Raw genomic sequence first — 14,762 nt, 5'->3', positions numbered from 1 at the left:
GCACTGGTATTCGTTGCACAGACCATGTCCTGGGCCTTTGCGTCTGTTTCCTTAAACTTGCTTGCCCCATGGAGAGCATCCCCCGTTTTCTGATATCAGACAGGAGCTGGAGATGTGGCTGGTTCCTCTCTGGAAACAAGGCCCCACCCTGCATGGGTCCTGACCCCCAGGCCCCCTGAATGGTGGATGCTGGGAAAGCAATCTAGCAACGTGGAGCTGCCTGCCCGTGTTTATGTGGGAGTGGGGCACGAGCAGGGTGCTGGGCTGGGTGGCTGCACCTCCCAGGCTTCGTGGGGACCCCTTGGGGAGAAGAAGGCCTAAGATAACCCTGCAGGCTCATTCTGGGCCTGACCTGACCTAGCCCTTGGAGCTCTGTTCGCACACCAAGTGGGGGCCGGAGGCCTGTTGCTTTGGGGCTGTGGCCAGGAAATGCAGTAAGGAGGGAGAGAGGAAGGGGGTAAGTCAGGGCAGGTGACCCGGAGAGGCCTGGAGAGATTTTCCCCAGGCTCGGGAGGGGTGGGAGCGGGGGGCAGAGAGGCCTGGTGCTGTTGGTGCTGCCTTGTGGCGTCTGGGAGGGAGGCAGAACCCCGGGTGCTGGGACCCAAACCCGCTCCTCTCAGGGTCTGGGCCGGGGCTCCCAGGGCCCCAAGGCCTGGGCTTGTGAAAAGGTAATGAAGGGCCAGTGGGATGTGTTCGAATGACCCCCACTTCACGTCCCCAACACAGCCTGTGACAGTGAATCCTGGGTGGGGAGAGGGGTTGGGTTCAGGGTTGGGACAGAAGTGGCTCAGGGGTTCCAGGCTTATCCCTTTTAGCCTTCATCCCCTCTGCTCAATTCCACTGAGCTTTTTTTGCCAAAGAGCACTGGACTTAGAGTCAGATAGAGCCGGGTTTGTATCCTGGCTCTGCTGCTTACTCAGCTGTGAGCTGGGGGCAAATAACTCAGCCTTCTGGGTCTCAGTTCTCTTGTCTGCAAAATGGGTATAGGCCCTTACTTTACCACTAGGATCAAATCCTGGGACAGGGGCAGTATGTGGAGAACATCCAACCCAGGGCCTGGGCTGGACCCCAGGACATGAGTTTCCTGTTCTTTTCTGCACTCCCCACTTCCCACCCAATCTTCTCCCAGTCTCAGTGTTCCCAGCCATAGGAAAAGGGCTGTCAGTGTTCTTTCAGCTCTGACTTCTGCTTTTTGACTCTGACTCTCCCGGGATGGGCCTCAGTTTCCCCCCTGTATACCAGCCAGGCTAGGCTGGATGGCCACTCAGCTCCCCCCGACCCCACCCTCACAGACACAGGCCTGGAGCCCAGTTGTGGACTCTGGCTGTGGACCCCAGTCTCCTGCCACACACGGGGGGTTGGGGTCCTTCCGGGGTGAGTGCACCCCTCACCTGTGCGGAGGCCCAGGTCTGAGTCAGCTCTGCAGCTCTGTGATCATGAGCAGGCCCCGAGTCTCCCTGAGCCCTGATCCCTCATCTCTCAAATGGGCTAGGACCCCCCTGATTTGCAAGGTTGGGATGAGGTCACGGGAGGTGATGCTGTAGGAAGTGCTTTGATAACTGATAACACACATGAGAGGGAATGCTTGTGCCAACACTGTTAAAGTTATGGATGATTACACTGCCAGGCACAAACGAGGGACGCGGGGTAGAAAGAGATGCTCAGGTCACTACTGAAGGAGCCTGGGGTCTTAGCCGCTGTCTCACCTCGAACCCTCTGCCACAGTGTTCAGGGGACAAAGTGCAGCCGTGGAGAGCCTCTGACCTGTCTCTGTGGAGGGGGCAGGGATGGCAGGAAGCAGCCTGCTTGGGGTGGCTGACAGGCCCAGGGGAGGGGAATGTGAGCCCACTCCCTCCCTGGAGACATACAAGGACGCTGGTGCTTGGGCTGGGGGTAGCTGGTCCCCACAGGTTAAAGCCGTGGTTCTCAACCAGGGGCGAGTCTGCCCCTCCCCAAGGTTCACTTGGCAATAGCTGGATACATGTTTGGTTGTCACAACTCGGGGATGGGGTGCTATTGGCAGCTAGGATAGAAGCCAGGGATGCCACCAGCTCCTACACTCCCAGCCCCTGCCCAAAATGTCAACAGGGCTAAAGACAATAGGAGGGTTACTGCAGGGATGCCGGCCCCCACCCTGCCTTAGATGAGGGGGTGGGAGGTGGGTGCACATCCCCTGCTCCCTGCCCTCCCCGCAGCCTTCAGGGCCTACCGTGTCGAGGTGGGTGCGCTGGTGCTTGGCACGGTCGCTGGAGTTGCTGAAGGCCTTCTGACAGCCGGGGTGCTGGCACAGATACGGTTTCTCACCCGTGTGGCTCCTCAGGTGGATCTTGAGGTTCTCCAGCCGTGAGAAGGCCTTGCTGCAGCCCTCAAACTGCAGGAGAAGCTGGTGAGGTGTGCTCGGCAGGCCCTGTGGGGTCCACCGCCCAGCCTGGCAAGCTCCCCCCAACCCTGGGCTAGGGAGGGAGCCTCAGGCCTGCCCGGCCCCACATCCTCTACCCCACCTGGTCCAGCCCAAGGCCTCCAGGAGCTCCCATTCAGCAACCTTGGAACCACTCAGGGCCCAGACTTTGCAACTGAGAATTCTTTCCAGCAAAGAATTCATGCTGACTTAGAAGTGGGCCACTTGGGCTAGAGAAGAAAGTGGTCCTTCCACCTATGGATCTGAAAGACACTCCCCCACTGCCAAGCCATCTGGACACTCCCAGCTGCTCCGACTACAGCTCAGCCCTAAACCAACATGAGGGGAGGGCAGGCAGCATCTCGTAGTGCAGAGACCCCAGAATTGGAACCAGAGGTCTGGATTTGAGTCAGGCTCTGCCCCAGTAAGTCACTGGATAGAGCTCTTGTCCTCTCTGTGCCTTATTTCCTTGTCCAAAAACTCCAGGCTGTGGCCACCACTCAGGACTGATAAGAGGACCTCATGGGTTAGGAAACCGTGACTGTCCAAGGGCTCTGTCCCCCCAGAGTGCAGCACCAGTGGTGACTTCCTCAGGACAACAACCACACTGTGAACTGCAGTGTCCCAGATCTATCAAGTGGTCTCCAGCTGTCCAGTGCCCACACTATACCATGCCCTGTGCTGAGGGGTGGGGACGGAGTGGGGCACAGTGCGGATATGGCGCTCCTGGTCTGGGAGTAGGGGTGGGGGAACCCAGAACAACACATGAATCACAGTGGGGGGCAAGTGGAGGAAAGAGCAGGTGTGCGGCCTCCTCCCCATTCATTCCCTCCTCCTGTGGCCCCAGGCTGCACCCATACTTGCAGCCTCGGCCCAGCTCCAACCTCTCTCCCTGGAGAGTCTCTAACTTTCAACTTCTCCCTGTCTCCTTCCCTCCATTCTCCAGGCTATCGGGGAAGAAGTCCTCTGACATAGACGTCGGATCCTGTGCTCTCTGCTGACTGTCCTACTGGCCTGGCATTCGAGCCCCTGTGACCTCCACACTTCCCTGCCTCTTTACTCCCATCCCATACCCTAGCAACAGTATCAGCAGTCAGCCGGGCAATTTGCAGCCTTTGCTTATGCAATATGCTCAGCAAGGAAGGTGGTTTTGTTTTGTAACACCTGTTAAATCCACCACCACCACCCCCCACTGCCCCACCCCGGCATTCAAAGTCCAGCTCAAATGCTGCCAGATAGAGGAAACCCACTGCGATCCCTGAAGTGCGATGGGCTGATCCTTCCCGCTTCTCCACACTAAGTTACAGCCGGGCTGACGCAGATGCACCCCCAGGTGTGGGAGGACAGCACCAACGCTGGCTGACATCTACTCTGCACCAGGTATGCTGCTGGGTGTTTAACCTCACAACGACCCTGGGAAGCACCTGGCATCAATGTCCCCATCATTTGATGGATGAACTGATGGAGGCTTCATGTGGCAAAGTGACCTGCCCAAGGTCACACGGCTGGGTTGTGGCAAAAACAAGACTTGGGCCAAGCTGGACGCCAAAGCCCAGGCGGCCCTGCTATCCCTGCTGCCTTCACAGGGGCAGGTGGGCAGGGGAGGTGACTCTCAGGAGACAGAAGCCAGCGGAGGCAGGCTCCCTCTCCCGAGCCATCAGCTTCAGCACCAGGCCCAGGGTTAAAGTGCCAACCATGAGCACCTAACCCAGACAGGACCCTGTGACCCCATCCAGATAATCCCACTCCTCTGAACCAGGGACCAGCCTGGGCTCCCAGCAGCCAGCAGCCCTGATGAAATGGGGCAGCCGCATCCCCCAAGAGCTAGAACGCGCACAACCTGCAATTCCACACCCTTTCTCAAGGGGTTGTCTGCAGAAGGATGAAGGTTCCTGCAAGCTTGTCCACATCTGGAACACCTGACCACCCTCTCCTTATGAGCTGGCAGGGTCTTCTTGCCACTCCTTCCCCACTTTTAAAGGTACTCTAACTGTTAGCAAGTTTATGGCGGGTGCCTGGAGAGGACCATGGGCAGAGTTCAGACCTTGTGAACCACCTGGCTTATTTTCCTGCCCCTGAGAGGTCAGTGACCCTAATCCAGGGCAGTCCAGAACATCTGGAGAGTTTTGTTGCGGGCAGTTCTGTGGGACAGACTGGCTCCAGATGCAGAGAGAGCCCAGGCACAGGTCCTCCCCTCCAGGAGCACACAGGCCACGAGGAGGCCGTCCACATAAACTGCCACAATAAAACAATGTGGTGGGAGCTCTAACGGAGGGAAACACGGGGCCTCTGGCAGCCCAGAGGAGGCACCTAGGCCAGGGGCCTGGAGGTGGGAGGGCTGCACGGGGTTTGGAGAGAGGGTAGGAGGTGTGGGAGATGCAGGTAGCTTTGCCAACACGGGGGCATTCACTTTATGCAAGCACTGGTCAACCCGCACCTTGCACAGTGACTAGGATTGCAAAGAACAGGGCGCCTGGCTTTGAAGGTCAAGGGGATGGCGGGCTCAAAACTCCGAAGTGTGAACATGACACAAATCCCCTGTGGGTTATTGAGGCCCCTGCAATGGCTGAGTGCTTGGTCAATGCAGATTGAGGGGGCTAGTGCTGGGCTGTTATGGGCGAGGAATTGGCAGGAAGGCCTGAGGCCAGATGTGAGGGCTCAAATGCCAGGCCAAGGAGTCTGGAACCACCCTGGGGGCAGTGGGGACCATGGCAAGGCCTTAAGATGAGAAGGGACAGGGTCAGTTACGTGCTCTAAGAAGACCCCTCTGGCTGCCGGGTGACAGACAGGGAGGCCAGTGATCTCGAAACCTGAGCCAGGGTGAAGGGTGGAGGCATGGAGCAGAAGCCAGGGCAGAACTGCCTGGACAGATGTGAGGACAAGGACCCAGTGACAGCGACCGGCCCCAGGAGAGCTCCTTCCTTGAAGGCTGGGCTCTGCTGGGGCGGGTCCAAGGCAAGCCGCCCACTGCTGGGTTTTAGAGGCTGTTCCACTTCCTACTTCCAGATGTTGTGCCTTTTCCATGCATCGAAACCAGAGGAAATCCTCTTTGGGGAGTAAATAGGCCGCAAGCCGCCCCTCCTCTCCTCCCTTGCTCTCCTGCAACGGCCTAGTACCAAGTTCATCCCAACTTGAAGGGGAGGAGCCTGAGCTGGGGGGCGGGGAGCTCGGCTCTTTGTTCCTCTCTGGCTGGTACCCGGAGGAAAGACATCTGAGGCAGAGGGGCAGTAACTCCTCATGGGGCTGCGTGATTTCTCCGAGTTTAGGAGCATCTACCCGGCTCTGGAGATCGGTATATCAACGTCTTTCTCTTCCTATCTGCCCCAACCGTCTGTCTCAGCCAGCTGCTCCCGCCCCCAGGCCTCTGTTTGGGCCACCCTCCTCCTGGACACCTTCCCTCCCAACTCTGACAATTTAATTCATACATTTTTCACAAGTTTGGGATCTTCAGAGTGGTGTGCACGGTTCTCCCAACCAGCCCTGGCTGCACCTGTGTCCTGCTGGAGCGTGCGGGAGTAAAGGGCTCTCTCTGAACGAGTCAAGAACTTTCATGCCTTTAGGTCTTTGCTTGCGCTGCTCCCTCTGCCTGGAATGCCTGTCCCTCAGGTGCTCACCTAGCAAACAACTACTCCTGGTGCCCAAGTACCACCTCCACCGAGAAGCCTTCCCTAACTACCGCCCGCACTGGGCTCTCTGCCACTCCTCTGTTACAACGCTGAGCTTGGTGGGCTAGGTTTTCACTGAACAACCATTGTCTTCTCTCCATCAATGAAGGCTGAGAGTTTGAGAGTTCCTTGGGGCCAGGGCTAGCATCTTTCAGGGGGCAAAGAGTGAGTTAGAAATGTGATCCAACAGGAGGGGCTGGGGCACTTACACAAATGTGACCTCTTATCCTCTCCACCGCCCTCTAGGCAAGTGTGATGAGGAGCTGAGGCTCAGGGACAAGAATAGGGGTTGCTAAGCATGGGGTACACATTCCCCTGTGGGTGCGCCCTCCTCACTCCAGTGTTCATCAAGGTACATATGCACGGATGCTGGTGCCACGCCCATGGGCAGCAGCCCAGCCTTGTCCTGCTCACCCCCAACCCCCGGAGCTTCCGAGAGCTGAGGGGCAGGCTGGGGCTGAGTAAGGGGCTGGGCCAGGGTGCAATCATGGGAGAGGAGCCAGACGCAACAGCAGGTGGAGGAGGGGTGCTGCCCCATCAGGACCAGTCTGGGGTGCAGGTGCTACAGGTACCCCTGGCAGAGCAGGGCCCCAATCAGGGCATCCTGAGCTGTGCCAGGGCCTTGAGGGTCCTCGGGCTCAGCTTGCCGGTGCCTGCCGAGGTCCCTGGGTGGTCCTCCCTGCTCAACCACTGCCCAGCCGGGGACCACAGAGGCACAGGGAGGGAGGATGGGAGCTTTCACTGCTGCAGCACCTAGCTCTGTGCCCAGCTCTGCTTGGCGTGGCATTTACACAAATGTAACCTCTTATCCTCTCCACCGCTTCTAGACAAGTGTGACGAGGAGCTGAGGCTCAGGGAGGCCAAGGGACAAGGGAGGCAATTCAGTGCAGTGGTTACAGACATGGAGGTATGTCTCCACTTCCTGAGTGATCCGAGGTGAGTCACTTCAATTCTCAGAGCTTCAGTTTCTTCATCTGTAAAAACTAGGTGCACCCTGCCACCTGTGAGGCTGGTTGTGAAGATTAAGTGAGAAAATGCACAGTGAGTACTCATCTTATGCCAAGTTCCTGCCCAATACTGTTGCATAGCTATCATTTAAGGCCACGGAGCAGGTAAAAGGTGGAGTGGCATTCTCCCCGGCCTGCTGTGCAGAGGCAGTGTGGTGTGGTGTGTGTGTATATGTGTGTGTGTGTGTGGGGGGTGTCATGTGCCTCCAGGCTTCCCCTCATGTCCTTTCTCCATCACTCATGCTTCATCCCCTGTCCTCCTCTTAAGCCTGATATTTGGACTAACCTTATCATCATCCCCTGGGCTCCCTCAGGGGTATAGGCTCTGGCCCAGGCTGGGCTGTGGTGTGGGGCCTGGAGCAGGCCGAAAATGGGGGAACAGGATGGCCCCAGCCCCTCCTGGGATAGGGAGTTAGTCCAGGGCCCAGTCCTGGCTCAACCTCTTATGAGCAGGGACGCTGGACATACCTGCTTCCCTCTCTGGGCCTCAGTTTCTCCATCTGTACTCTGGGGAGCCAGGACCAGTCAGGGCTCACATGGTGATAGAAGGATCTCTTCTGGAATCCTAAGGCCAGGGCATGCATGCTCGAGTTTCCCATGAGCCCCCTCCCTATTGCTTTGCAGCCGATAGCATCACTCAGAGCCAGTCAGGCCCCAGCAGAAAGCCCCTGAGGCTTTCCAGGTCTATTTATAAACTGTGAATCACCTCCCTGCTCAGAATCCCCCCAGGGCTCATGGGGCCTTCCATAGTCCAGTCAACCTTCTAGCCTGGCGTTGGAGGCCCTCTGTGGTCTGTGTGTCAGAGCCCAGAGGGAAGGGTTCAGACTCAGGAAGCAGACAGACCTGGGCTGGAGCCTGGCTCAGCCAAGGCCATGACTCTGCTGTGTGACCTTGGCAAGTCAGTGCCCCTCTCTGGGCTGTTTCTTTCTCTGAAAAAGAAAGATGATAGCAACCAGCTCGCAGAGCTGTTGTGAGGGTGGACAGCATGGCACACAGGACATCCTCCGTAAAAGTTATCACTATTGTTCTTCCTGTCAGAGGTCCCCTGTGCCCTCCGAGAGGACTCTGAGGTGGGTCACGTTTCACCGACTCCAGAAGTAAAGGGCAGGGCCCTGGTGTTTGTGTTTGCCATTGGTCTGGCCAAAACTTCCTATACCAAGCACTATGGGTTCCCTCCAATGAGAGTGAAGCAGCCTTTTAGGGAGAATGTTTGAAGGGGCCTCATGCACGGGCTGTGTGGAGGCTGGGAAGGAAGCAGGGAGAGGGGATCCACGACTGTTGTGTTCTGGGGGCACAGGTGCTACCAGAGTGGAAACATGGGCTATGGCAGAGCAGAAATGGAGCCAACTTTGGAACCATCCCTGGGTTTGGGCCTCAGTTTCCCCAAGGGGGGGCTGGATCCTAAGGAAATGCCACTGTGACCCAATGGGGTCTGCAGCCTTCCTGACAGTCCTCTCCCACATCCCAATTCTCTGAGGCACTAGGGCAGACTTTGCCTTGGACACTGGCTCCCTACTGCCAATGTCCAGGTGTACAACTCTGCAGAGGAGTTCTCTGACTCCCCCATTGCCAGGTGGGTACCTGGATGTGGGGGCAGGGATGGAGGATTGCTTCCAGCACACTAGAGGGCACAGCCACCCAGCCTGGGCTAAGCCACAGTCAGAGCTGCCATCTTCTCTGACAAAGAAGGGACCCATCTCTCTGCAACACGTGCGAGAAATGTCAGACAAACGCTGCAGCTCTGAAAGTCACTCGTGCATCCCCCAATCATCTATTTCTCCCTTATCCACATACCCCGTTCACTGCTCATGCTCATGCTCACCCCCATCACTCACTCTGCATCCGTTCATTCTTCCACCCCCCCACTTCCTGAAGGCACACCCTCATTCTCTCATCTTTTCACACATGGCCTCATACCCTCTCCCTGCCTCTCATAGCTGCCTCTCTGTGTGCCTGGCAGTGTGCCAGGGGCTGGGACTTCAGGAAAACAAAGACCACAAAAGACCCACAGCTCCAAACAAAGTAGAAGAAGGGGGCTGATCTAGGGGCCTTCCAGTTGGAGGAGGCTGGGGATTCACAAACGCTTTCATGGAGAAGGAAGGCTGTGCCGGTTTGAATGTATTATGTCCCCCAGAAAAAGCCATATTCTTTGATGCAATCTTGTGGGGCAGACATTTTAGTGCTGATTAGATTGGAATCCTTTGAGTGTTTCCATGGAGATGTGCCCCACCCAACTGTGGGTGATGACTCTGATTGGATAATTTCCATGGAAGTGTTACCCCACTCATTCAGGGTGGGTCTAAATTAAAGCACTGGAGCCATATAAATGAGCTGACAAACAGAAGAAACTCAGTGCAGATGTGAGTGACATTTTGAAGAGCAGCTGAGAGTGACATTTTGAAGAGGAGCCATAGCCAAGAGGGACATTTTGAAGAATGCACTGGAACTGAGAGAGGAGCTTCAGCTTACAGAGACATTTTGGAGACGGCCGTTGAAAGCAGACTTTTGCTCCGGAGAAGCTAAGAAAGGACAAAGACCCCAAGAGCAACTAAGAGTGACATTTTTGAGGAGCTGAAGCCTAGGGAGGAACGTCCTGGGAGAAAGCCATTTTGAAACCAGAACTTTGGAGCAGATGCCAGCCACGTACCTTCCCAGCTAACAGAGGTTTTCCAGACGCCATTGGCCATCCTCCAGTGAAGGCAACTGATTGTTGATGCGTTACTTTGGACATTTTATGGCCTTAAGACTTTAACTGTGCAACCAAATAAACCCCCTTTTATAAAAGCCAATCCATTTCCGGTGTTTTGCATTCCGGCAGCATTAGCAAACTAGAACAAAGGCCTTAATGCCGAGGCAGGATTTGGACAAGCAGGGGTGCAAGGGAAACATTCCAGGTGGAGGGCAAAGCACAAGCAAAGGCAGGGAGACTGGAAAGGGTTGTGTCTCTTCTGGAAACAGTAAAGTCTGTTGAGTCAGAATGAAGGGAGCAGGGAAAGCAGAGATGGAAGAGGAAAGCAGACTTTTCGGGGCTGTCTCCATTCAGCCCCAGAGAGTAGTGATTCATTCTGGAGCTGGTCAGCTCAATAAACCAGCTGAGAACCCTCTTTTCTTTTGATCCCCAAACACTTCACAGAAACCACCCTCTGCAACCACTGATGTGGCTCAGCAAATGCAGCAGCACGTGGCTATTCACTTGCGCAACCCTCTCCTTAAACCCTTCGTGGTTCCACAGTGCCGCAGCCAGTACCCATCTCACCAAGTACGGGCATTCTGACCAGGACGATCTGGCTCCTGGTGACGGCTCAGTGGCACCTGCACCTCCACTGCTCACCTCAACACCACCAGGTTTTGGCATCAGAGAGGCCTGGGTGCAAATCCTGCTAACACGTTTCCCAAATGAATGACATTGGGCAAGTCCATTTCACTTGTCAGAGCTCTGACCTAGGGTCTGGCTGACGTGCAAGTCCGTCTGTGTCCCCAGCCACTCTGGGCACTGCCTCAGGGACCCCTGGGTGAAGCACAAACCCTAGCACTCAGGAGCTACTGCTATGGTTTCAAACCAGGTGTATAGCATGTGTCCCATTCCCAGGTGAGGAAGGCCAGCCCGGCCCGGGCCCAGAGCGGAGGCCAGGGAAAGAGGGTACCCTCCTCCCCCCAGTCCCTCCAAGAGAGGAGATGCCACCACACCGAAAGGGAAGAGCAAGGCGGCACAGCAGGGAAGAAAGCACGGGGCTGACCCATGCTGCACAGAGGCTTGAAAGGCCCAGTTCCCACATGTGGGGTGTGTTACAAAAGAAAATTAAAATAACAGGGGAAAATATCCCAGGAACCGTGAAGCCCAGACCATCTGGAGTTTTATAGTAAAGGCAGCGGAAAATCAGAATCTAATTGGAAAAAGTCCACGGCAATCTACTGCCACTGCGTGCAGCTTACAGTACCCAGGGCAGGGGATGAGGGACAGTGGGGGCCATCCCGAGGAGCCGGCATCATCCATGCCCCCTCCACCCCCAAATGGACCAAGCCTGAGGACCTTCCAGCTCTCGCTGGGGGAGGGACAGGGTGGAAGTCCAGCACTCCAGGCACACAGGGGAGGGTTGTGCATGTCAGATGTTGGAATCTGCAGGGCTGGGGACACCCCACTTGGTGAGCTCCCCTCTCGGAGCCTTCTGCCTCCTGTGTAAAAAGCACTAAGCGAGGTCGTGTAGGGAAGCTGGGAAAGCCGAAGTGTGGTGCCTGGTGCACGTTGATGCTGGGTGAAGTTCTCTCCCTCTAGCCCCTGGGGAAGGATCAAGGGCCCCATTTCCCAGGTGATGTGTGTGACACTGCGCCACAAGCTGAAGACTGTGAAGTCACCGGACGGAGGTCTGTGCCAAGCACACCACTGACACCCACAAGCTTGGGGGAGTCACGCTCATCCTGCCCTCATTTTTCTCCTCTCTAAAATGGGGTCACCGCAAGCAGCCCTTAGAAGTAAATGAAACAGCATGCCCAGTGTAGGAACTGGCATCCAGTTGGTGTCTAATGTATGTCAAGTTTCCTCCCTGCGGCTGACGTGGCCCAAAGAGGAGGGAGGTCCCAGTTTCTCATGTTCTAAGAATCTGAGGGGGTTTAGGGGAACAGGGCATGAGGTGGGGGCAGGGGAGGAAATGCCTCCAGTTTTAGCATTTGCCAGTGACTTGCTTCTAAACAAACACATTTCTCGTTTAAGGGTAAAATATATTGGGTTACAACAGTCTGGCAGGCCATTCAGGGATCAACTTCTCATTTTTGTACAAACTTCTACTTTATTTCACAACAATGATTTGGATAGGAGAGACGTGCAGTGCCAGATCATTCTCTAAGATGTCAAGTAATTCTGTGTTCAGCCAGCTGGGAGCTGAGGTCCAGTTCTCACCTCTTCACCTTGGGAAGGGGACTCTGGCCCTGAGGTCACTGATCTCTGAGCCCCCCATGGGACCTCCTGAGGCCTCTGCATGGCCTCATGCTTCACCAGCCCTTCTTGGGGGTGTCGAGGCAAGGAGGGAAGGAAGAGGTGGGAAGAGAGTCTTGGGAGGGGAGGCCAGAGGGCACTGGCCTGGATCTGAACCTTGAGCCCTTGAAGGTCTGACCTAGTTTTTGTTTGTTTGTTTCTGTTGCTGTTTTTGTTTGTTTTTTAGTCAGTGCCTACTGACTGAATGAATGAATGAGTGGATGTGCAGTCCAAATGCTGTGGACCATAGCAGCAGCTATTACGTATACTATGTACCCAGAACTGGATCAAGCTCTCCCTAAACATCTTCATCCTGTTAAGTGGTGGGCCGGTTTGGATTACTATGTCCCTCCAAATGCCATGTTCTTTGATGCACTCTTATGGGTGCAGATGTATTAGTGTTGATTAGGTTGGAACCTATTGGTTCAGTGTTTCCATGGAGATGTGACTCAATCAACTGTGGGTGAGACCTTTCATTGGAATATTCCCATGGAGGTGTTGCCCCACCCATTCAGGGTGGGTCTTTATTGGATCTCTGGAGGACGTTAAAAAGAGACACACAGGCCCAGAAGCAGAGCAGCTGCAGCTAAGAGGACAAAATGGCCCAAGAGCAACATTTTGGAGAATGCCATTTTGAAACGCAACTGGGAGCAAGCAGATGCCAGCCATGTGCCTTCTGAACTAACAGAGGTTTTTGGATGCCAATGGCCATCCTTCATGAAGGTACTCTGTTGATGCCCTACCTCGGAGACTTTATAGCCTTAAGACTGTAACTGTGTGACCAAATAAACTCCTTTTATAAAAGCCAATCCATTTCTGATGTTTTGCAAAATGGCAGTATTAGCAAACTGGAACAAGTGAATACAACAATCCTGTATTGTCAGAGGGGGAAACCCAGGCCCAGGGAGTTTCCCTTTTGTGGAGAGTCAAATCGCCAATGAGGGATGAAGCCCAGGTTCAACTCCAGCCCCCGAGCTCTATGCCCTATGACTGAGGGGGCTGTGAGATCCGAGGCCAGTGTGGGAAACTCCTCCCATCTGCTCAGCTCACTGGGCCTCCATGACTACCTGGAGAGGCTGGCAGGATAGGGTTTGTGCAGGGGCACCCAGCAAGGTGAAGGGGAGGTGAGGCAGGGGGGCACTCCCAACCTCCACAGCTGGCCAGGTTGTACCTGTTTATGGGTGGAGGTTTCCAAGGTTGGAAGGGGTGGGGGCTGCAGATACCCTGTTCCTTCCTCACCCAGGACTGCACTGAAGCCTCTGGGTTGGGCCCTTCTCCATCAGAAAGGCCCTATCCGGGCAGGAAACCAGTTCCTGTTCCCAGCAGTTGAGGGATCCTGGAAAGGATTGTATGAAGCCTCCCAAAAATAGAAGGAGGTGTGAGGGGGTTTGAGTCTGCTCCCATAGGGACCTTACAACCCTCAGTGGTGATCTGGGAACTGGTGGGGAGGTCCCAGTGCTGAGCTGTGGTTAGATCATTTGGGATATGGAGAGAGGCTCAGCCAGGGTCCAGGATCCGGCAGAGTGGATGGCACTGAATTGTTGACCCCTATACATGCTGAGTCACCAGTCACAGACCTGGAAATCTAGACACACACGTTTGAAAATGTAACACTCCTCCTCCCAGCCAAGCCACACATCAATGACACAGATCCCCAGGACACCAGTACACAAACCCTAATCCACACACATACACATACCCAGCCACATGCCAAGACTCAGAAACTCAGACACACACACACACACACCAGGACATATGCCAGAGACACCCAAGCCAGCACACACATGCATGTGTGTACACACACAAACACACACACACACACAAAGACACCCAAGCCTCACATCCCAGACCTGGAGGCAGAGGACGCCACCACATACAGAGCTCAGATAAAATGATACACAGCCCCATACACAGCACAGCAAATGCAGAAACTGGCCCATGTGTCACTAAGAAAAGACATATCCAGAAAAAGCTTCCAAGAAGTCAGTGAACAAAGGCATGTCCTCACTCCAACATCCTGACACCCATCATACAGCCAGAACTGGTGACTGTCACGCCCCCAAACCCTGCCAGCACCAACTCTCCCAGGAGATGGCACTGAGGCTGCAGGAGGGGTGGGGGCCAGGCCCACCATGCCATCCCCACCTCCCTGCAATGACTAGACTGGGCCCGGCTTTGGGGAGGGCACACATGGTCAGGGACCACCCCGAGACAAGGCCTCAGGCCACCCGTTGGTCCTGCTGACCTCTCTGGCCCAGATCCCACTCCGCCATCCCAAGCTCCAGCTTCAGGCCGTACCCTCCTGCCTCCAGGCCTTTGCCTGTGCTGTGTCCTCTGTCACAACACTCCTCGATTTGCCTATCCAGTCCTCCCTATCCTTCGGAGGACCCTGAGGACTTCCCTCATCCTCTCTGGGTGTCCGTGGAAGCTCGTCCTGCCTCACGCCACAGTGGTGCTGAGTTCAGGGCTGCTGTCACCCACTGCCCACTCTCCGTTCAGGCACCGCACACTCCCTGGGCCCTGCACAGGCAGGGGAGCCACACCACAGCCCACCCATCTCCACAGCCAAACGGTGAAGCAGGAGCACCTTCACCATTCACCAAAGGGTGATGACACACCCTTTCAGATGGGGGCAACATCTGATCCATAAGAGGTAGGGGTGAGGCTGGTGAATGCTGCCTCAGGAAGAGGAGGGACCGCAACAAATAAAAGGGTGCTTCTCC

The 14,762-nt window shown here is 55.6% G+C and overlaps 1 protein-coding gene across 2 annotated transcripts in view; it reads right to left on the bottom strand.

Annotated features, from left to right (window-relative positions):
- GLIS1 (GLIS family zinc finger 1) overlaps positions 1-14,762 on the bottom strand; it is a 280,799-nt gene that overhangs the window by 20,188 nt on the left and 245,849 nt on the right. For both annotated transcript variants that reach the window (XM_037827178.1, XM_037827179.1), the window contains exon 5: positions 2,210-2,371. In XM_037827178.1, the coding sequence (XP_037683106.1) occupies positions 2,210-2,371 (162 nt within the window). The remainder of the gene's footprint in view (positions 1-2,209; positions 2,372-14,762) is intronic.

This window comes from Choloepus didactylus, chromosome 2, assembly GCF_015220235.1.
Source record: "Choloepus didactylus isolate mChoDid1 chromosome 2, mChoDid1.pri, whole genome shotgun sequence".
Lineage (NCBI taxonomy): Eukaryota > Metazoa > Chordata > Mammalia > Pilosa > Megalonychidae > Choloepus > Choloepus didactylus.
This window is presented reverse-complemented; position numbering and strand designations above follow the sequence as displayed.